This window comes from Amyelois transitella, chromosome 5 (assembly GCF_032362555.1).
Source record: "Amyelois transitella isolate CPQ chromosome 5, ilAmyTran1.1, whole genome shotgun sequence".
Classification (NCBI taxonomy): domain Eukaryota; kingdom Metazoa; phylum Arthropoda; class Insecta; order Lepidoptera; family Pyralidae; genus Amyelois; species Amyelois transitella.
In genome coordinates, this window is record NC_083508.1 from 5,307,908 (window position 1) to 5,329,686 (window position 21,779).

The window sequence follows — 21,779 nt, forward strand, 5'->3', positions numbered from 1 at the left end:
AGATTCATTACTTTAATTAATTGACTACATTCATCAGAAACTACATTGGGTTAGATGGATCATTTCATATTTCAATGTGAGCAAAAATTTATTGTACATAGACAACAAATAAATGTAAAAAATATGAATCAAATAAAATGAAGGAATGATTTTCTTTCTATCAGAATCAGAATTAGGAAAATTCAAATTTTGTTGTCAATAATCATGGTTACTACTAGTCTAGCTGTCACTGTCACCCACAGCTGTCACCACATTTCCGTCACAAATCTTTTTTTTCTTTTAAATCCAATCCAAAGGCAAGAACGTTTATCATGGTAGGAATAACTGTAACGGGTAGGGGTATGGGGAAGTGCCGCCAAGACAAGAGTAAGGGAATTACAAAGGGCTCAAAATAACAAAAATACATTATTAATAATAAAATCAAAAATAATGAGCATTCGACAACTTTATTTACACAGTTCTTTATTTTAATAAAAAAGATTGTCAGTGAACCATTCACACTAATATATCTTTTATTAAACGGTCACTAGTTTCCAAGCGTAGTTTACGTCGTCCAAGTTTGCTTGTCTTGCCGAGAGCACGCACCAAACTTAAACAAAAAAACGTTACCTTTGAAGGAGCACTCTTCTACAACAAATTACCTCCACGTATAAAAAATACAGACTCCCTACAATCTTTTAAATCCTAGTTACAAGTGACTATATTATTAAAGACTGTTCACTCTATAAGAATTAATTTTTAGTATGACATATTCTTATTTTTGTTTGTTCTTTCTCGTTTGGGACGGGCCTCGCCACTTGGCTGGTGCCACCGCAACCGCGATGTCTTTACTTTTTGAGTCTGCCATATCTTCAAAAATATAACGATAGAAATAAATTGTTGTGGGTTATCCTAAAAGATAAACATAATATACCATAGCAAACTTTTTCGTAGACCTTTTTAAGGAATGCAATATTACATTATTTTGATCTATCTCGTATAGATCAGCCAGCGTTTTCAATGTAAGCGCAAAAAAAAAGGGTTTATTTACGACATATTAGAAATCTTAAAATTATCAGTGGTTCTCTTATAACTTAAACATGTTATTATACATATAAACCTTCATCCTGAATCACTATCTATAAAATAACACCGCATCATACGACTTTGCTATTATGTAAGTGTAAAATATTTTATTAAACTCATGGCAACACTGTCAGTATTTTCTATCTCTTTCTTAACCTAACCTTCATATGCTCTAAATACATTGATGAAGTTCATATTTTGGTTGTTGAGTTCAATATCTTGTTGTTTTATTTACGTCAGTGACGTGTATGTTAAATGTAATGCTGTTTCAGTGTTTAAACTTAATTAATTGCTAAATATATGTAATACGAATTATTTACAAATCAGGACGCTTTTGCGGCCTGAAGTCCAATTAATAAGTAATCTTGCAAATGAAAAGTGAGTTCAATACGTTAATAATTAATGCATTCTCTTTTCGCAAAGAACTAAATTTAAATGCAATGCAACTTGAAGATCCAAGCATACAGATTTACTAGACATCCAGCCACGAGATCACGGATGAGTTGCCTTCTCAAGAGTGGTAGAGTTGCTTAGAGAATAACTTTGTTTTACTAGTAGTCAAACTATACCATATACATAGTCATTTTAGTTTTGGCCCAAAGGTTTGACTGGCAAAGTATGTTATCTGACCATCTATTGTATTTTATTTTTATTTTAATGTGATAAATTTAAATAAGCTCACTTATAGGAACTATCTATGTATGCTTAAAACCCTTAATAGCGACATTGGGTGTGTAAGGAGATTAACCAGTAGTCAAATCAGAAACATAGGAATCAGAATCAACTTGTACTGGCTGAATGAACTCTATAAACTAACCTTTGTGTCACAATTGTTCATGGAATTAATAAAAAAATATATGTTTATGATACTTAATTGGAAAAAGTATGTGTATGTTGAATGGGTTTGGATGAAAGTTTGCAGTAAATCAGCTGTAATACAATTTACATGTACCAACATTCTTATTTGATGTTTTGTTTATTTATTTATTATGCAGATGTAGAAATTTTTATAAGAATTTTTCCATTATAGATGGCAGATATAAAAGCGTTATTAAAAGAGGCAAGAAAACTTGTCAGTGAAGAAAATTTCAAAGAAGCACAAGAATGTTGTAAGAATATTTTGCGAAAAGATAAACAAAACTATATGGGACTAGTGCTTCTTGGAAAAGCACTTCAAGATACAGACCAAGCTCCATTAGCATACCAGAAAGCAATAGCAAGTAAACCAGATCAACTTTTAGCATGGCAAGGCTTGGCAAATTATTATGAGAAAAAAGATGGTGCAAATATGAAAATAAAATTATTTTCTATATACAATGAAATGTTGAAACTTTCAACTGAAGAAGATAGGGTATATGAATTGATATTAAAGACAGGGCAACTTGGGTGTACACTAAAACATAATGAGGCTATAACTTTAATTATTAACTATTTGAGTAGAGATGTTGATGACAAACTACAACAAGCTGCTGAAAAACAACTTGTGGAGATATTAAAAAGAGATGTAGAGTGTAAACAGGAAGATATTCCTCTCACTTTAAAAATTCTTAATAAAATTTACAATGAAGATCCCAGTGATTCTTTGGAAATTATTTATGCCAAAGTAATACTTACAAAAAACGATTTTAATTCTGCAGTTGTAGAAATAATTGAACTTAAATATTTCTCTAAAAATGTGATTTTGAGAGAATGGCTTTGCAAACAGATATGTAAGAGATATATTGAGAACAATTCTTTTAGTAATTTTTGTATTGAAGATTATATATCAAGAATAACTGAAGGAATAGAAAATTCCAATTATCCTGGAATGCTAAAAAGCATGATTGCTTATGATAAAGGTATGTATTTGGAAGCTTACAAGCAATGTGTTCCATTAGTAAACTACAATCAAGCAGACCCTGTAGAAGTGACTTTCATAATAAACTGTGCTAATAAGCTGAGGAAGTGGTCTATTGCACAAAAGCTTGTTACAAATTTTTTAACAAAAGCTAAAGATCCTGATTTTTTCATAGACTTAAAGAAATTTTTATTTTTGTCACTGAGCAAGCAACAAAAGTGGAATCAAGCTATTACAATAGCTTCTGAAATACCATTTGATTCTTTAAACAAAGATGAAAAAGCAGCATTAGCTGAATGTTACATTGAAGGTAATCAGCCTGTTGATCATATTTTAGCATATTTAAAGACAGAAGAATGTTACACATCACTAAAAGCACAACTGCTTTTAAAGCAAAACAAGTACACAGAAGTAATAGATCTCCTAGACAAACACAGTGACCACTACCTTAATTTATTTTACATTGGTAAAGCATATTGGTATTTAGGCCAGCATGATCAATCCTTGATGAATCTTCTGAGAGCAGTTAAGTTAAACTCTGAACATGCAGAATCATTTCTTTTCCTTGGTCATTATTATAAAGAAAGTAATGATTTGCAGAGAGCGAAAAAATGTTATGAAAAAGCATATAGTTTAGTAGATACAAACAGCGAAACTATAAAAAATCTGAGTGAAACTTACATCAAATTAAACATGAAGGAAAAAGACTTAGATTTGTTAGTCAAATCAGAAAAAAAAATTAAAGGAAATGAATCATGGATTGATTTTCGTCTGGGTTTGCATTATCTCAGCAAAAGAGATTGGGAAAATGCCATCATACATTTTAGAAATGTCATAAAAAGTAATAAATGTGATGTTACTGCATTTGAATGCCTAGCTGATGCTTATTATGCTCGAGGCTCATTCACATCTGCATTACGAGCTTACACAAAAGTGATGACACTAGATTCAAACAAAACTGCTCACTGCTTAACAAGAATTGGATATATACATTCATTACTGACAGAGTATGAAGATGCTATAGCAACTTTTGAGAAAGTTCTAAAACTGGACCCATATTCATTAATGGCTCTCAAAGGAATCTCTGAAACATGGATAAGAGTGGCAAAGAAGAAATTTGAAGTAAAAATGTATGGTAGGGCAAGAGATTGTGCTCAAAATGCTATTGATTTTATATATTTAGCTCTGAAAAAGAATAAGCAATACACATGCCTTTGGAAGACTCTGGCTGATACATTTATACTCATTACCCGACTTCCGAATAAATATGCTTATGTATTACTTAAAAACAATGACACTTCTGACAATCTTGTCAGGAAAAACAAACTTGAATTATTTCCTCATGCACTTGCATGTTATTCTCGTGTAGCAAAACAAAAACAACAATTGGCATCCTATGATTTAGCATCCACCTATCTTGCATACTATTATGAAAGTAAAAAAGAAGTAAATTGCAATATTTCATTTAATTTAACACTTATTTGTATAAAAGAGAAACCAACATTATGGCGCAACTGGAATCTACTTGGAAAAATTTGTCTATTTGTAAAAAAATATAACATAGCTCAACACTGTTTTATAAAAGCATTATTAGTGACTCGTAAATGGTCTGTGGCTAAAGTGTGGTGTAATTTGGGGACACTATATTTAAAATTAAAGCTTTTTAAATTGGCAAATTACTGTTTTTGGAGAGGTCAGTCAACATTGCCATCCCATCCTCATAGCTGGATTGGTCAAGGCCTGATTGCAGAAGTGATTAGAGAAGAAGAAGCAATGGATTTGTTTAGACATGCTTCTCGTCTAGGCTACCATCCAGAAAGTGCTCTTGGATATGCTGACTGGGTGTGTCGCACTTTAAAGAGCAACAAATATAAAGAGAGCCCAGAAACTAAATATGAAATAGAAGGTCTTTATGCAATTACATATGCAATAGACCTAATAGAATGGTATTCTAGTTTTGAACCAGATAACGCATGTGCTAACACTATTCTCGGAATATTACAAGAAAGGTGTGGCCTTATTCAAGCAGCTTATAACTCCTTTCAAATGGCAGTTAAAAATGCTGACGAAGAAAATAAAAACATTACACTTTTAAATCTTGGAAGAATTTTTTTGAGAATGGAAAATTATGATGAAGCAATTAAAACTTTCAAAGCCATAACAGAAGCTAGCTTTGATTCAACTTGTGGATTAGCTCTGGCTCTCTATAAAAATGGTTTATATGAAGAATCATATTCTGTATATGATACTGCCTTACAATGGCTTAGCAGCGATGATGAGGAACAGGCTGATATGTTGGTGGCCATGGCAGGGATTATGTATATTTTTAAAGGAGCTGATGATGCAAAAACCATACTATTTCACAGCATCAATGTTACTAAAAAAAAACCTACTGCCTATTGTTTATTTGCTATTTGTTCATTAGGGTTATTGCACTCTGATCAAAGTCTCTCTAAACTTGCTTTAGGTGAATTGCACAAATATGAAAAAGATAATGCATTTGGGTTTGATATAGGATTCCTGAAATCATACTTATTTGTATGTGAGAACAACATAAATGAAGCTATTAAAATTCTGAGTGATTCACTTCATGATTTTCCTAGTAACGCTTTGTTATGGTTTTGTATGTCTCAGTATTGTCTTAGAGCATCTGATACCAAAGCAAAGATTGCCAGTAGTTGTGCCCAAAGAGCATTATGTTCATCTCACAACTATGACCACTGCTTAGAATCTGCAAAGATGATAGCAACAGCTAGTATTGCTGAACATATTGCTGGAGATCATATAAAAGCTCTTATCCTGGCGAAGGAGGGCTTGCATATGTACCCTCAACAAGGAGAAATATGGGCGGCTCTGATATTTTCATTAATTCCCATCAAACAATGGATGGATAAGAAAGATTGGTTACTGAGTGCAGCTAGTCACATGAGACGAAATCTTGTTGTTTCGCGCCCTTTGATCAGGTGGTTAAATCTTATAGAGAAAAAGTTACAAAGTAGAGTAAAATAAATTACCTACCTCATATAATCTTGTTGATGCCTTATTAAAATGCAGTTTTTTTCCATGATATGAAAGTTATTTGCTGAATGCTTATACATATTATAACCAGTTGCTTGTTTTTAGTAAATTACTAAGGCCTTAAACTAATTATTTTTATATAATTTTTAGAAACAAGTTGTAATAAAGCATAATAAATACCACTGCCTTGTCTCGATAATATACATGTGTTTTCCATAAATCAATTTATATGTATTTGTATGTTCATGTAATAGTAAAATAAAATATTTATTTCTAAAGTAATTCTTTAATTGGAGAAACATGTTCAATATCTGGGATCCTCCTATATACAGCTAGAAACTTGTCGCCCTTATTGCGAGTAACTTTTTGGCCTTCTTCAGTACTCTCATACAGTTTCTCAACAATTGGGTCTGCTTTCTGCAAGAAGTAAGAAAAGGTCCTATACATACCACATAAGGGATAACGACGTAATTATACGAATTTAAATAATAGTTTATCCAGGTTTAAATAATTTTAGATTTCTTTGATACACAAAAATATAATAATTTAATTTTTGCATGTCTTCTCATACTTACCAACTCGTCTGCTGAGACTCTCTCAAACAATGGATGTTCTTCAAAATGTATCACCATCCACTCATGCAAATCCTTGACATCAGTTATAGTATATACAATGCCCTGAAACAATATTATATGATTGGAATTGAACATAAAACAAGTCCTTATTACACTATAATCTTTTCTCTCAGCAAAATTTTATAAATTTCCTATATTCATAGCTGCGTTTATTTTAAAACTAGTTGACGCCCGCAACTCTGTTTACGTGTTATTGGAAATACGAAGGTTAAAGTTATTAAATTTATTAAAATTTCGATACATATTACAGAGTAGCTGGTCCCTTTGGCTTCTACATCATATGATCCAGATTTTCCATAACAACTTTTGTCCAGACGTCTTTTCCATAATTCGGATGATTTGGTTCTGCATCAGGTGTTCCGGATATTCGATTTTTAAACACTAACAGAAAATGCTTATCACGTTGAACAACTTTTGTTAAGACGTCATTTCAAGCTGAGTTTTTATGGTTCGATATTAGCTGTACCAGATTCTATAATAAATTATACCCTATATGTTGGCTAGGCATAAGAGCTATACAACAAAAAAAAGTTTCATTCAAATTCATTCAGTAGTTCCGGAGATTAGCTGTACAAACAAACAGACTTTTTTTTTAAATTCATGCTCAGTTACTATTTTTATATCGTTATAAATTATTTTTTTGAAAATATACTCAATGTACAGACAATTTTCTTTTTACTATTTTATCATATGTATTGACAAACAAAATTACAGTTTATTTCTTCAAATGCATATTTTTAATTACAGTTTTAGAGTTCTAAATATCTGTATAGTAAAAAACAAATGATACCTGTTCAGCCAGAACATATGCATATTCTGACAACAACCATTTATTTATTATTCTCCATTTGTGTTTGGCTTTTTTGAAGTGTGGGTCAGGGTACAAAAAGAACATCTTCTTTAGCTGAAATACATTATTAAAATATTTGTAGAAAATGTTAATAGACGCATAATAACATGCCTTGTGATAGTTACATATGTAGATCATAATTTTAAAGGGAATATTAAAAAAAATATTATGAAGTAAAAATAATAAAAATATAATGAATATTTATTTTGAAATAAGGCAGCTAACATGGCATGGAAGACCTGCTATTATTAGCTTATCGCGCGACAAATAATTCGTTACGTGTGCCATGCTAGGACCCCTAAACATGCATCACAACATATCTTTTCACACATAATTTAAAAAAAAAACATGCAAGAGCTCACCTGCCCCTTGTGAAAAAAGTTTGGCAAATATTTCATGGCATTTGTTCTCAACACAGCTATGTTCTGATACTGATTTGGATGTTGTATCCTTAGTGCTTTTATTCTGTCATTTACATAATCAGATACTTTTACTCTAATTTCTAAACCCAACATCAAATTGTCAGGAAACATTGGAGATAATGTAACTAAAATGAGAATTACAGTAACACTTAAGTGGAAATATTGAATTATTCACAAATAAATTATATTATAGATGTTACAGGTGTAAATATTTCCTGAAGAAACTAAAACAAAACTAAATTATATAATTAAAATTTCTGTAGTACTTCCCTATACCTGCATCACTTTATAATGCCATAGATAAAAACAAAGATAAATTCAACACTGAATAACGTGCAACTACGACGGCCTCTGTGGCTCAGCGGTAGTACGCTTGTCTGTGACACTGGAGGTCCCGGGTTCGAATCCCGGTCAGGGCATGATGAGAAAAGAACTTTTTCTGATTGTCCTGGGTCTTGGATGTTTATCTATATAAGTATTATATTATAAAATATAGTATCGTTGAGTTAGTATCTCGTAACACAAGTTTCGAACTTACTTCGAGGCTAACTCAATCTGTGTAATTTGTCCCGTATATATTTATATTTATTTATTTATTTATTTAGATGCAAAGCTTTACTTGATTCAGATGTGAAATTGACCCATAATGGTTGTTGAGAACTTTATGGTTACGCAGCTCAAAAATTACTCAGTCAAGTCAGATGGAGGCAACATTACCTAATAATCCTCCATATCCACAACCAACATCTAAAAATTCCACTTTCTGGGTGTAAAATTCCTCTGTTTTCAATATGGGATATGCAGTTGACCAATCATATTTGTCTGGGTGCGAAGGGCTAAAACAAATAAGTTTATTCAATATAAATATCAGATTGTCATTAATTCAAACTTAGCATCATCACTTCAGTGTCCAAGGAACACTAACAGGTCAAGGCGATTTAATGAGGTACATTGAGTTTATGACCCACAGCGATAATAGGCCATAAACATTTAAGTAGTTTTTATGTGGTTCTCGGCACTTTAGAATGGTCATTCCTGTTCGTCACCCCCAGTATGTCTTTCCCAGTGACGAATGTGAAGTAATAATACCTACCCATATTATTATAAGCAAGTGTATTGAAAAAACACTTCCATTCATATTTATGTATAAAGATAAAGCTTTCATCTTATTTAGATGACTGGAATGTTTCTTAAGTCACCCTTAGAGGTTATAAACAGGGAAAATAGCTTTGAATTATGACCAGTTCATCTCTTTCCCATGAATGTAGTAAAAGGCTACTAAAGGAATAGGTAGCTAGGTAAAATACTGAACATTAAACGTGGCATAACACTTTCATAAGGATGAGGCAAATTAGATAGGTCCTGGAGAAATTTTATAGTCGTCTAATTTTTAAGCTGCTAATAAATGTATAATTCTTAGTTATTATTTTGTACAACTTACTATTCAAAACAATGATCAGCAATGGGGTTAGAATGTGCTCTTTGGCGGTAATATTTTTTCTGCGGCAATGCCATTCCAGCCGTTGCAATATAACTATCTAGTATCTCTAAATATTTTTTGTTGGAACAAAATAAATAATTTTTTTATGTTTTAAAGTAAAATTATTGTACAATACATAGTTACAAACTTAACAATTAATAAAATAAAATGAGTTACAAAATTTTTAACGAGCGTCCATCAATGTCAAAACGAACGAATTGTCAAACTTAACCTGTAGTACGTATGTCAATGTCACTCTCTCCATTGTTTTTGAAAGTGTCGCCAACTTAGCGCTTTCAGAACGAAATCTGGCGCCTTTTTGACCAAGGCAAGGCAAGGCATGTGATCAAGAGATTATTACGCCGATTGTTCGCCGAGAACTCAGACCTCGTGAACAATTTTATTTTTTCAAAATTGTGAATATCGCAATGTCGGCAGATCAAATTTCATACCATAAGAATCACTCTCTTCTCTAGGTGATTCAATAATTGATCAATTTTATTGAATTAATATTTTTTATCAGAAATAATGGCGTTTATTTTCGTATAACATCACGTAATTTTTTTAATCGTAATTATTCCATTATTCTCAATTGGTATGCGTTTTGTCACGTGTATCTTGGACTACTTGATTCAAATTGCCGATGACAACATCAACGGGCTGTCAGACAGTTGAATCTGGGGCTTTTTAGGGGTGATGTTACAATCAACCGCTGCGGGCTCCCTTACTGCCCCTGCATATTTGGTCTACTCAACTATATTCTATCCTCGGTGACTACTTATCGGGTTAAGTGCTTAACTTGTTTTTTAGGTGTAAAAATTTCAAGGCTCCTTATTAAAAACTATCTGTTTACCTTTGAATCTTAAATTAAACTCTCTTTGCCAGTTTCGTTTTTCACCCATTAATTAATTAAATAAACATACAGTCAAATTGAGATTTCCTTTTATTATAAATGTCATACATACATACATAAAATCACGCCTCTTTCCCGGAGGGGTAGGCAGAGACTACCTCTTTCCACTTGCCACGAAAAATATAAATAATAATAATAATAATAATATAATATTATAATATCTATAAATGTCATGGTTATAATTATTAGCAATGTAGGTATATCGCTACATATATTAAAGAAAAAATCCTCAAACTCAAGGAGATCCGATGCACGATAATGCAATGTGAAGAATTGGTGTGTGAAGATGCTGATGCTGGCTGGAAGATCTGCTGAAGCACGATGTGTGGCATGTCAATGTGCACGCGCTTACAAACAGTTCTTCTCAAAACTAGTTTCTTCTGGTTTGAAATTAAAGTGCATGATTTATCTTTGTTTGTTTTAATCATCTCTTATCTCTTGATTTTCCAGGTAACTTTTCGGTATGGTTTTATGGTTGTGCTCATGCCAGGTAAGGTAAGGTTCTTAAAAGGTAATTAGGTAAGTATGATGGTATTGATGCTTGATGGTAAGTATGTTGGTAGCCACATACTTATCTCGGAAAGTAGTGGACGTATTTTGTTCCTGTTTAAAATTTTGAAAAGAGGGTTTTTGAGGAAGGTTTATATCTATAAATGCTACCCATGTGATGCCGGGACGGGTCGCTAATCACTTAGATGATTTGGTCATGTGGAGAGGATAAATTAAAGCAGGTTGTCTAGGCAAATATTCAAGGTAAGAACCGTGGGGTGCGGAGGCCTAAAATAACGTACCTTGATCAAATCGGAGACTTCCCGGCGAAAGGTGAGATCCTGACGTCTGACGGGGACGTCCTGAAAATGAATGAAGTGCAAGAAGTAGGAACACAGAGATAGTGGTAAGTGGAAGTGTAGCAACCCCTCTGGGAAAAATCTGATTACTACTATTTTCTCATCACTACTAGTACTTTCACAGACTTTTATTGTGAGGATAGTCTTAACTTAAATGTAGCGCTTGTTTTTGACAATAAGCGCTCTTTTAGATGATTTAGCGCCTTCTTGTCGGAGACAGTTGGCGATACTGTTTTAGTGTTTTCTGTTTGATTTAAGTTTTTGTTTGTTTTGTCGTGGTTTGGTTTTCAAAAAGTAAACATACCAAGAAACAAATTAAATAATTTATTGGGAAATGGCCACAACTGAAATATTGTCTTCTTATATTATCAAATTAAGTAAGTGTAAAATAAACGCATCTTATTTATAATATTTATTAATGTACTAGGTACTTACCATACCATATTTTTCAGATCATCCCTTACTGGAAATCCGTGAAAGGTCACTTAAACTTTTGATTGCTAAGTTACATCTTGGCTGGCGACTTGACGATGAACTTTCTGGCACTCGCCAGTTGCTTGAAGCTTTACTGGATTGGTTTCACCCTCAAACACCAAGTTTGCAAAGAGATGCACTTGAATTACTTCTATCTACTATAAAGGTTGGGCTGTTACTTATTTTCTGTTTAAATAATTCTAAAAGAAGTATAAACATATTGCCTCGATTATGCTTGATGCATCGAAATAGTTTTATTGATTTATAATTGTTGAAGTTTTTTAAATTATTGTGTTTATAATTTGAAGTAGGTATGTAGAACAAATATATATAATACCCAAATATATTAAAAGGTACTTATTTATAGAAAGATTTATTGGGTTCAATCTCAAAAAGGTCAAAAAACAAAATTTATAAGTCAAACACAGATATATATTTATGCTGATGTTGTCATGATTATTCACTATTATGCTTAAATTATTTGTATACCTTTCTCATGTATGTGATTGAAGGTTTTGTGTACCTACAGTTTTTTATATATGTATTTTCTTGATAAATTTCGAAGTATCACTTAAAGTACAAGGTACAAAAAATTTGTGGTTTTTCTTATATTTGGTTTGTATTCTAGACTAAAGCAGGATCCTATATTTGCAAAGAGTTTGGTGTGAAGAAAATACTGTCAAGTTTAGATCGAGTTAGGCATAAAATTGAACCTGATGCCCTGGAGATGTATGATGATGTGTTAGATACTCTTCGGTTCTTGAATACAGTGCAATCTGAAGAGAATATTGCTATACCTCCACTTACCTTACCATCCGTCACAAGGTAAGCATTGTTGCTAAAGTATTTACATAATATCATTTTTCATTTCAGTTTTATGTCATTTAAATGAATAAAGACATGTACACATTATTTATATTCATCCATTCTCATTCAGCCCAAACAATGTTATTATCTAGGGAATATGTCTATGAAAATTTGTTTATCTATATTTTCACCCAAAATTTTCCTTCATAAAATGTTTGTTAGGTTACAATAATTTCAGAGCCGCAGGTATTGGCCCAGTGGTCAGATTGACAACTTTCAAGTTCCTAGGTTCCATTCCCAACTACATATTTTAGTTTTATTTTTGTGACTTTTCTAACATCATTTAAAACAATTAACAAAACCCGGGGCTCATTCACCCAGGTAATTAGGAAATAAAGGGTTATTATTTTTTTATTTAACTAGTTACTTTTGCTTTTTCAGTTCTGAAAGTGAAATCACCTCAGGGAATGGTTTCTATGCACTTGGTAATAATTTTCAATCATCAAAAGAAAGTTCAATATGTAATGATGAAGTCCGAATTCATAATAAAACCATGTAAGTTATAACTTTTTATTCTTAGTTTGCCAGTAACAGATATAACTATGCTTAAGTGCTATCCTTAGAATAGCGGGCATACGCTCTGCCTGCTGAAGCGAAACGGCCCTTGAGTTGAAGTTGCGCATGTGCCAAGTATGTTTTCCCCTAGCAGGTAGTATTGTATATTTTAGGCCGACCGCTGCCGCTTGGCCGCTTTCCTAAGAGCCGAGGCCGTCGCGTCAGGCCTGCGGGGCGGGAACCACTTAAGCTCTCGGCACCGTGTGGTTTTAGTGAGTTCAAGCCCCACATAACCATCTAGCTTCCTGTAGCCAGGCATACAGACAACAACCGACCGTGCGGCTTTGCGACACCTGGACCTGGGCAATGCCGCACGATGTGACAAATTTTACTAAAAATTCTGATAATTCTTATTTATACTCTAAACCACACAATCTATTGAACCAGGACAGTGATTATACCCATTTTTTTACCATTCAGATCACAAGATGTGGAAGGTATTAAAGTTGTTCTGTTCCCTTGGGTTGAGTTGTGTGCATCAGACTCTAAAACTATGCTCCTAGTGGAAGATGCATTAAGACTGTTGAAATCCACTCGCCGTTGCTGTAGGTTCATTCGTGATGTGTTCCTAAGGGACTTTCCTGCTGAAATATTTTTGAATAGACCATCAATTATTAAGGTATATTTCAAAATCTCTTTTACTAGTAAAATAAGCACTAAGCATAAAGCACTTTATTATTAGAGTGGGTTTAGATACTTTAGACCTTTTAATTTTGCATATTGTTGCATAATTGCTTATTTTTTGGTTGTTGAATATATTATATAGTATTTAAAAAAGTTGTAATTTTTCAGAGTTTATTATCTATATCTGAGGGGGGGAATGCAGGGAGACCGGTAGAGGCCTTAAAAGTATTATTAAATATAACTCGTTCTTTGTGTCAAAGGCTAAAGCAGTTATGTTGTTTAGACTTGATTCATGAAGCAAGAAGGGTAAGTGAAAAAACAATTACTTTAAGGACATAAAAAATCATTAACATAAGGTGATATAAAAATTAATATATGAAACTAAACTATGTGCGTTCATAGCTTAGTTTTTATATATTAATTTTATTTAGAATAGGACCACTCCATATCTTCCCCATGGCTGTCGTAAAAGGATACTAAGGAAAAGGCTAATAAACTTGGGATTCTTGTAGGTGATGGGCTAGCAACCTGTCACTATTTGAATCTCAAATGCATCATTATGCCATACCTATACAGCTGAACATGGCATTTCATTTAAAGACTGTTGGCTCTGTCTACTTCCCAAGGGATTAAGACGTGACTATAAGTTTGTATGTATGCTTGCTGCGCCTTTAGACCATATGAGGAACCTTGCCAAATTTCAAATATTCAGCCCAGCAGTTTCTCACAGTCAATCATTGTTCCTTTTTAATAATTTAGTCTATGATTCGCCCCCGTGCCCTGTTATACTAGGAATAAAGGTCATTGTTTGAAGAGTTTATATCCAAATTCAAAAGTGGTTCAGTTGTTCTTTACAAACGAAAATTCAATTTTTTTCGCTTTATAATGATTCTTATTCATAGATTTCAATGGAGCCCGGAGAATCTGAGGATAGTGTAAATGTCGCCCTGGAGCATATAGCAAGCGATGACGGTTTTCTAGACCAGCCCCGGCAAGAAGATGTCCTGGCAGTCTTGAGGCAGCTCCCAGCACCTATATACACACTAGATACGTTACAATCTGTGCTGAGCACCATGTCTAGGAGTATGTGTGACCCTGCTGAAAGTTCCGAAGTTTTAAATATGGTAAGTAATAATATTTGTTTATATAAGCAGTAACAGAGCTTCTTCTAAGTTATAGAATAGTAAGAAGTAGTCACATTTTTTTGTTATGAGTACAGAATGGGACTTCTAGATCTCTTCTTTAGGAGGCAGTAATTTTTTTTAATACATTTCGTAATAATTTACATTTAATATCCTATCTTGAATATCCAGAATATTCTAAGAATACGACCGAAATCACGTTTCACAAGAATAAATGAGAAAATTTTGGCAGATTTCTTTAAAATTTTATAAGTACTTTATGACTTATTTTTTATGTATACCTCTTCGTTTTAGAATGAATTAACTACTTGTATCAATTTGGTGGAACAGTTAGTAACGTTATTATTAGAATGCGTGGATGAAGATTTCTGGATTTCCGATCATTCCTCTAAAACGCACAGGGATATAAGCCACAAGAGCTGTATGTCCATGCGTTTACTGGGCGACCTCTTGACCAAATACAGGTGAGCTCATACGTGTATACAGACTAGGCGAATTAGGCTTAGCGTTCCATGAACATTTATTTATTTATTTTATTTAGGTCAGCAAACAATTACACTCGAAAAACTTAATTTAAGTAGATTGACAACATAGTGTTATTTTTAAGTGTAATCAACAACGCTGTCCACAGATTATTTATTACATAGAATTAGGTAAGTGTGTTGCTGAATAGCTCATATTATAAAATTTTTACAAAAACTGTTATGTACGAGGTAATTACAAAAAAAAAACAAAATGAAAAGGAAAAATTAACTGTTAAAAAAAGCTAAACAAAATAACAAACAAAAAAAAATTTAAGTTAATGATTCCATTAATCCTCTTTTGAATCCATGCTGCGAAAGCAAAAATATGTCTAAGTGGCTGCAATGATTGTTATAAATATAAACATTGACAAGACATAAATCTTTTGTTTTCTCTGGAGGAACCAATGTGTGCCGAAACCTGTCACTATTTGAATCTCAATTCTATCATTCAGCCAAATAGCTGAACGTGGCCATTCAGTCTTTTCAAGACTGTTGGCTCTGTCTACCCCGCAAGGGATATAGACTTGACCATATGTGTGTATGTTCTGGAGGAAAAAAACCTTAATTATAACTCAATTCAGAATCGTGGTAACTGACGACGGGGACGAACATAAAGAGGATGGTTGATATTTTTTCAATCTTATGTTTGTAGCAAAAGTTACACAGAGGATCCGGAGCGCCTCCACCACCGCACGGCGTGGGTGCGCCTGCTGTGCGCCGCCGAGCGCCTGCTGCGCTGGTCGCGGCAGTCCGCCTTGCCGCCGACGTCGCTGGTGGCGGCGCTGCAAGCGGCTCAGTTGGACCCGGCACTGCAATTGCTCTATCCTGACCTTTGTAATAGAGTTGCTTTTGTTTTGCAGGTAAGTGGTGAACATTTTTTGCTGTTATATGATATACGATTTATAGTGTCTTGCTGCATATGCTAAATATTTAGTTTACTTGTCGCTAGCATTTTTTAATAAATGAATATTAAATGATTTTTTTTTTCATTTAAAGTTTTTATACTTTATCGAAGCATATATAAAATACTAATAATAATGTGCAATTTTTGTTTCACAGAATGGAAAAACCTCTAGAGATCAGGAATACAAAAGAAAGTACAGTGAGTTAACAAAATTATTCTCAAGTATGGATGACGCTGTGTACTTTATGAAGAACAAAAACGCTTGCCGCAGTTCCAAAAACGTTCTTAGGCATATCCAGAAATCTTTACCAGTCCTAGAATTACATTTGAGTGAGAATTATTTGAACGATGTGGCAGACATTCTCCTTTGTAAAGTAAAAGACTTTGATTTAAATGACAATGATTGGTCACTTGCGCGAAGTATCACTCTTTGTCTCATGTCTCATAATATTGAGTGGGTAAGAGCGAAGTTTTATACTAAAATGGCGGATATGGTGAAAGGTGTTCTGATCGGAGACGAAACCAGCGAAGGCAGTAATGAGAAATGTATAACATTACTATGTGACGTCGGAGTACTTACAGAAATTTGTTGTCATGGACTCTCTTCTAAGTCAAAGCAGGTAAGATATTATATTTTTTATTTATTCGATAATCATAGTCTGTGACGGGCTATTTAATAATTGATGCTGGATTTCAGGTGGCGGATAGTTCATCAGATATTATGGTGTACTTGCTCCGAGGCAGACTGGTGCTCAGCGAGGGGTGTTGGTGGCGGCTACTGGCCAGCTTGCTACCGGTGTATCCGCTCCTGCATGTGTATGCGGCTCATGACACTCCCTTAGGTGAGATTTTCTCAATTTACTTACCTATATATTTATTTATCAATTCATGTTCACAAAAAACTTATAGAATGATAAGCCAAAGAAACAATAGATAGTACACCTGTTTTATAAGTATTGCGTCGTCTTATCTATCTTTATTTAGCCTTTTAGGCTTCATGAATTTTAAATTATTGACTGAACACTTAAATAGCCCATTATTTTGGATTATGTAATTAGCTATAGCTGTTCGATCATTATATAGAATGAAGTCACCTCAAATGCAGATATTCCCGATCTTGCAGGTCAAGCAATATGGAAATCTTTAGAGGCGGACATAGCGGCTTGTATGGGCGTGCCTGACAGCGAGGTGGCGTGGGGGCTCGCTCGCATGCTGTCCGTGCGCTGCGTCGCCATACAACTCGAGGGGGCGCACTCTCTTTGTCGGATTATAGGTATGAAGTATTATTATTATTCCAATAGTAATAAAGCGGCTATGGGTAAGTGCGGGACTGAGATGGAATGGAGGCGCTCATTCTCTATATCGGCTCACAGGTATACATCCAAAGCTTTTACAGAAGATATTTGAAATCCCGGTACACTCGAGTTTAAAAAACCGTACTCGTGCTTTCGTTGCCAATTGATACATTGATTTTGATGAAAGCAGATTAGACTTATGATAAGTTCTTTTAATAAAAAGCTCGACAGTAAAGTGAAAAGCCGTAGTCTGCTTTTCCCCATAAGAAACATTCGTAAATTTAGATTGAAGGTTAATGACGAATGCATAAAGGATGCTTGTCTATCATTTGCAATTTTTAAGTTAAATAGCTAAAAGACATTTAAAAAGCGAATAATAATATGGTCTGTCTTGTTTCAGATGACGATCGATATTTGCCTCCAAAAGAATCTTTGAGAGCTGATATCTTACTGAACGCTTTGAAGAGGATAGAACCGCAAGATTTTAATATAGATTTTGGTAGCTCACCATCAAAAACAGTACAGGTTTGTAGTACAATTAGTTTAGAATATTATGACAGCGTTTTAAGCTACATAATGTATTGGTTTTATGCTGAACTATTTTACAAATAAAATAGTCCATTTAAAGAAAATCATTTGTTATATATGCTTGTAATTTGCCTTTAATTACCTTTTTCCAGACCACGGGACTATTACAAATTTTAGATGTACTGAAACAAGACATAATTCTTAACGAAGAGGGCATAGAGCAGGTGCAGCGATCTGTGCCGACCTTGGAGCCATCTCTAAGACGCAGCACGCTTCAACAGCTGGCTGTGATGATGCGCCAGCAAGAGTTCCATGATACCTTCGCTCAGAGCGACGGTGTTCAGCTTATTGTGACTATATTGAGGTTAGTATTTATCCTGTGACGAATTTAGAGACAACTTTAGTATTCAGTACTCTACAACAGTTAATACTTTCACCTTGATTTATTGATGAATTAAATTGTTGAGTCTATACTCGTACATACTCGTAGTTGAGTTATAAGGCGTAGTCTTTTACAGTTGTGTATTCGAAATTAATACATATTGATAAGTTTTTAATTATTATATTTTTTATGTTTCAGAATGTCCCTGATGGTAGACGACTATCTCGCTTACCCGGAGTGCGCAATTAGCTGCGTGTCTATTCTTAACAGCGTATGTTTCGCAAACAGACACAGCTTGTTGAAAATACCTGATTTGCCTAAGCTACTAATAAGAGGTAAATGAAAATTTAATCCTTATCCTTATTAACATTTAAAATATGAAAGTGGTTTGTGTGTTTGATTGTCGGTCTTTCACGTTAAAAATATTTAACATACATATACTGTGGAGTACGGAGATTGATTTTTTATGATGTGACGGAAGCAATGAAGTTAGCAAATAAGCGTAATAAGTGGAAATATGCATATAAGTGAATATGTATGTATGGCAAATTTTAATTTTATATTATATTAAAAAAAACTTTGGTTGTTTGTCAGTGTGGAGAGTGTGGAGGGAAAGGTCGGGGTGGGAAGACCTAGACGAACATATCTTGATCAAATTAAGGACGTCCTGGTAAAGGGTCAGGTCAAAAGTACCCGAAACCGCCGAGCTTGCATGAAGAGAGTTATGAATGTGGATGAAGCAAAGGAAGTATGCAGGGATCGTGGCAAGTGGAAAGAGGTAGTCTCTGCCTACCCCTCCGGGAAAGAGGCGTGATTTTATGTATGTATGTTTGTCAGTATGTATATGTGTTGTATGTTTGCGGAAAAAGGGTTGAATGTTAGTATGTATTTTATGTTTGTATGTTTGATTTTAATTTCATATTTTCCAGTTATCCTGGTATTTCCTGCAAACGAATCCGCTGTGGTTCTATCCGCGCAGGTCCTAGCCCTGGTAGCGTGGTCTGGGTTCGCGCTACAAGAACTGGATTCATTGCGGCGGCGAGTGCCGGCCCTGCCTCTCAGCGTCGTGGAAAGAACATCGTTGCCTTTCAGCTGCAATAGCTATTGGCATACCAGTCCTAATGTCGAGCACTCATCTGTTGGTTAGTGTGCAATATTATTTGACGTCAACTAATGTTGTTAAACCATACGTTTTGACAATTATTAAGCGCATACCGCTTAGTATCCTATAATAATAAATAAAAATTTTGAATAATTATTTAATCACTTCTTGATGTCTTAATGGTAATAAGTCTGTGTTTCTCTCTCTTGCTAAGTTCAGTTAGTTGGCTTTATATATTACATACATACATATAATCACGTCTGTGTCCCTTGCGGGGTAGACAGAGTCTACAGTCTTATAAAGACTGATAGGCCACGTTCAGCTATTTGGCTTTAAGATAGGATTGAGATTCAAATAGTGACAGGTTGCTAGCCCATCGCCTAAAAGAAGAATCCCAAGTTTATAAGCCTACCCCTTAGTCGGCTTTTACGACATCCATGGGAAAGAGATGGAGTGGTCCTATTCTTTTTGTATTGGTGCCGGGAACCACACGGCACTATATTATATGGCTTTTTTTTCTTAAGAACGATTAAAAAAAAACCCATTCCCATATAACAAGAAATGTTTTCGTACCATGTGAACAGTTTTACATAAATCGTACCGTCACTGTTATATTTGTTTCTTGATCGTGAATGTCCGTGCCTATACCTTTACTTAATCTGGATGATATGATTTTTTAAGGGTAATAATAATTGAATCTACAGAATGGCTGGTGAGCAGCGAAGAATGGCGGGCGGCCCTCCGCGTGGGGTGGTGGGGGGCGTACCGCGGACCCGCCGCCGTACTGCGGGGGGCGGAGCCTCCCCCCGCGCCGCTCGCCCTCCGCCCCACCCCCCGCGACGTCTCCGCGTTGCGGGCCGCCTGCCCTGTCACATCCGCCGCTGACGCATTGCGGATATTGGAGAATGCCACTTCGCATGCACAAGTCCTTGAAGCGCTATCTACTTTGGAGAGGTATTATAAATGTCAAAGCTGTAACCAGTCGTGAAACGGAACAACGATAAGCTCGCGCGATAAAAACGGAGTCGCGCGTGCCATGCTATTGGGGCAGGGCTGTGTATGTCACCGTTGCCGCTGATTTGTAAAAAATATGATTTTTTTTTAGATAAAATTGATGTTGTCATCTTTATAACATAAAATCTAATTTTAAGAATACAATGAAAAAAGGAAATATGTTACGTTTCTGTGGAACAGATCCACACGTAGTGATTGTTTACAGCTATGTGCACCTTTTGCCGTCGTCGTCGGCTGACCCGACCGAGTTCGCGTCGCTCCCGTGGCAGCACATGCGGCGGTTCCTCGCTGCGCCGCCCGCTTCGGCGCGGGACACAACGCTACTCATAGCAGTCATGCACTTTCTGATCGCTTATATGGACAATTTGCGAAATTATGGTATGGAATTTTGTGATGAAGTTAAATGATATTTATTTTGTTTTGAAAATACCTGGTTCCCTGCCTTGGAATACACGTTCAAATCGTTGGTCCCCGTCGCCATCCGATTTACTGGCACATGACCTGTAGGTCGAAATTCTGACACTATTGACGTCAACATAAGTAAAATTATATTTACTCCCGCTTTTAAAGCGCTCATGTAGTAGAAACGGCCGAACAAACTACACTGTAACATTTTCTGTATCGATTGATCTTACATTATTTCGTTAAAAAAGAGAATGGGAATAATACTACACATACGCAACGCATTTAAGAACTTATTTAAAAATCCATGCGTTTTTGTTTGTTATGCATACTTACATATATACCTACCGGCATGGAAGCTTGCACTTGATGAATGTATTCCTATTCCCTTAGTCACCTTTTACGACATCCATGGAATAGACATAAGTTAGTTCAATTCTAAAGAGCAACGAAACACACGCAGTTATGATAATGCTGAAAAAAATCTGTCACTTTTTATGTTTGTTCCAGATGTCTCTACTATGTCCTGGATAAAATCCTATTTCATCGGGAACGATTCAATAGTACTTTCATTGCTCAGTCGGGAACATTTGCACCCCCATCAGACGCCACAAGACAATATAGAAGTGACCCAATTACATATACACATAGTGAAGATAGTCCTTAGATGTGTAATTATGTTGGAAACTGACGACTATGATACGAACAAGATGGAGAGTCTTATGAAGATACTAATGGCGTGCTTAGAGAAGATTGATTTGAAAAACTTTCACATGCTAGGTGAGTTTTTTAATTTTTATTTTAATTGGCCTTATTAGATATAAGTAATTTTTTGTTTCAAGTGTATAATTTTAAGATCAGGTCAGCTTTCTTGTATAAAGATTAGGTGAGTTTTTTT

The 21,779-nt window shown here is 34.7% G+C and overlaps 3 protein-coding genes across 5 annotated transcripts in view; 2 read left to right on the forward strand and 1 right to left on the reverse strand.

Annotated features, from left to right (window-relative positions):
- The first annotated feature begins 1,221 nt into the window (after positions 1–1,221).
- Positions 1,222–5,911, forward strand: LOC106139101 (superkiller complex protein 3). Of its 3 annotated transcripts, none has more exons than XM_013340469.2 (2): positions 1,222–1,443; positions 2,096–5,911. In XM_013340469.2, exon 2 carries the CDS (start codon positions 2,096–2,098, stop codon positions 5,909–5,911), a length of 3,816 nt encoding a protein of 1,271 aa, XP_013195923.1. In that variant the 5' UTR covers positions 1,222–1,443. The 3 variants fall into 3 exon arrangements, with proteins under 3 accessions (XP_013195923.1, XP_013195924.1, XP_060800327.1); XM_013340470.2 differs by lacking the exon at positions 1,222–1,443 and adding an exon at positions 1,448–1,585; XM_060944344.1 differs by lacking the exon at positions 1,222–1,443 and adding an exon at positions 1,455–1,681.
- On the reverse strand, positions 5,242–9,511 carry LOC106139102 (tRNA (guanine-N(7)-)-methyltransferase). The gene is made up of 6 exons (XM_013340471.2): positions 9,269–9,511; positions 8,545–8,663; positions 7,768–7,952; positions 7,346–7,459; positions 6,496–6,597; positions 5,242–6,337 (listed from the first exon to the last, which is right to left on the reverse strand). The coding sequence occupies exons 1-6, from the start codon at positions 9,340–9,342 to the stop codon at positions 6,194–6,196; spliced, it is 738 nt and encodes a 245-aa protein (XP_013195925.1). The 5' UTR covers positions 9,343–9,511; the 3' UTR covers positions 5,242–6,193.
- Positions 9,512–10,484: 973 nt separating this feature from the next.
- Positions 10,485–21,779, forward strand: part of LOC106139079 (rotatin) — a 34,826-nt gene continuing 23,531 nt past the window's right edge. The window contains exons 1-19 of the mRNA XM_060944343.1: positions 10,485–11,445; positions 11,521–11,708; positions 12,171–12,367; positions 12,791–12,904; positions 13,385–13,583; positions 13,757–13,894; positions 14,491–14,712; positions 15,025–15,194; positions 15,907–16,114; positions 16,314–16,778; positions 16,856–17,000; positions 17,282–17,431; positions 17,854–17,978; positions 18,134–18,345; positions 18,562–18,698; positions 19,293–19,505; positions 20,170–20,419; positions 20,685–20,857; positions 21,392–21,661. Coding sequence (XP_060800326.1) covers positions 11,403–11,445; positions 11,521–11,708; positions 12,171–12,367; positions 12,791–12,904; positions 13,385–13,583; positions 13,757–13,894; positions 14,491–14,712; positions 15,025–15,194; positions 15,907–16,114; positions 16,314–16,778; positions 16,856–17,000; positions 17,282–17,431; positions 17,854–17,978; positions 18,134–18,345; positions 18,562–18,698; positions 19,293–19,505; positions 20,170–20,419; positions 20,685–20,857; positions 21,392–21,661 — 3,619 coding nt within the window. The 5' untranslated portion in view covers positions 10,485–11,402. The remainder of the gene's footprint in view (positions 11,446–11,520; positions 11,709–12,170; positions 12,368–12,790; positions 12,905–13,384; positions 13,584–13,756; positions 13,895–14,490; positions 14,713–15,024; positions 15,195–15,906; positions 16,115–16,313; positions 16,779–16,855; positions 17,001–17,281; positions 17,432–17,853; positions 17,979–18,133; positions 18,346–18,561; positions 18,699–19,292; positions 19,506–20,169; positions 20,420–20,684; positions 20,858–21,391; positions 21,662–21,779) is intronic.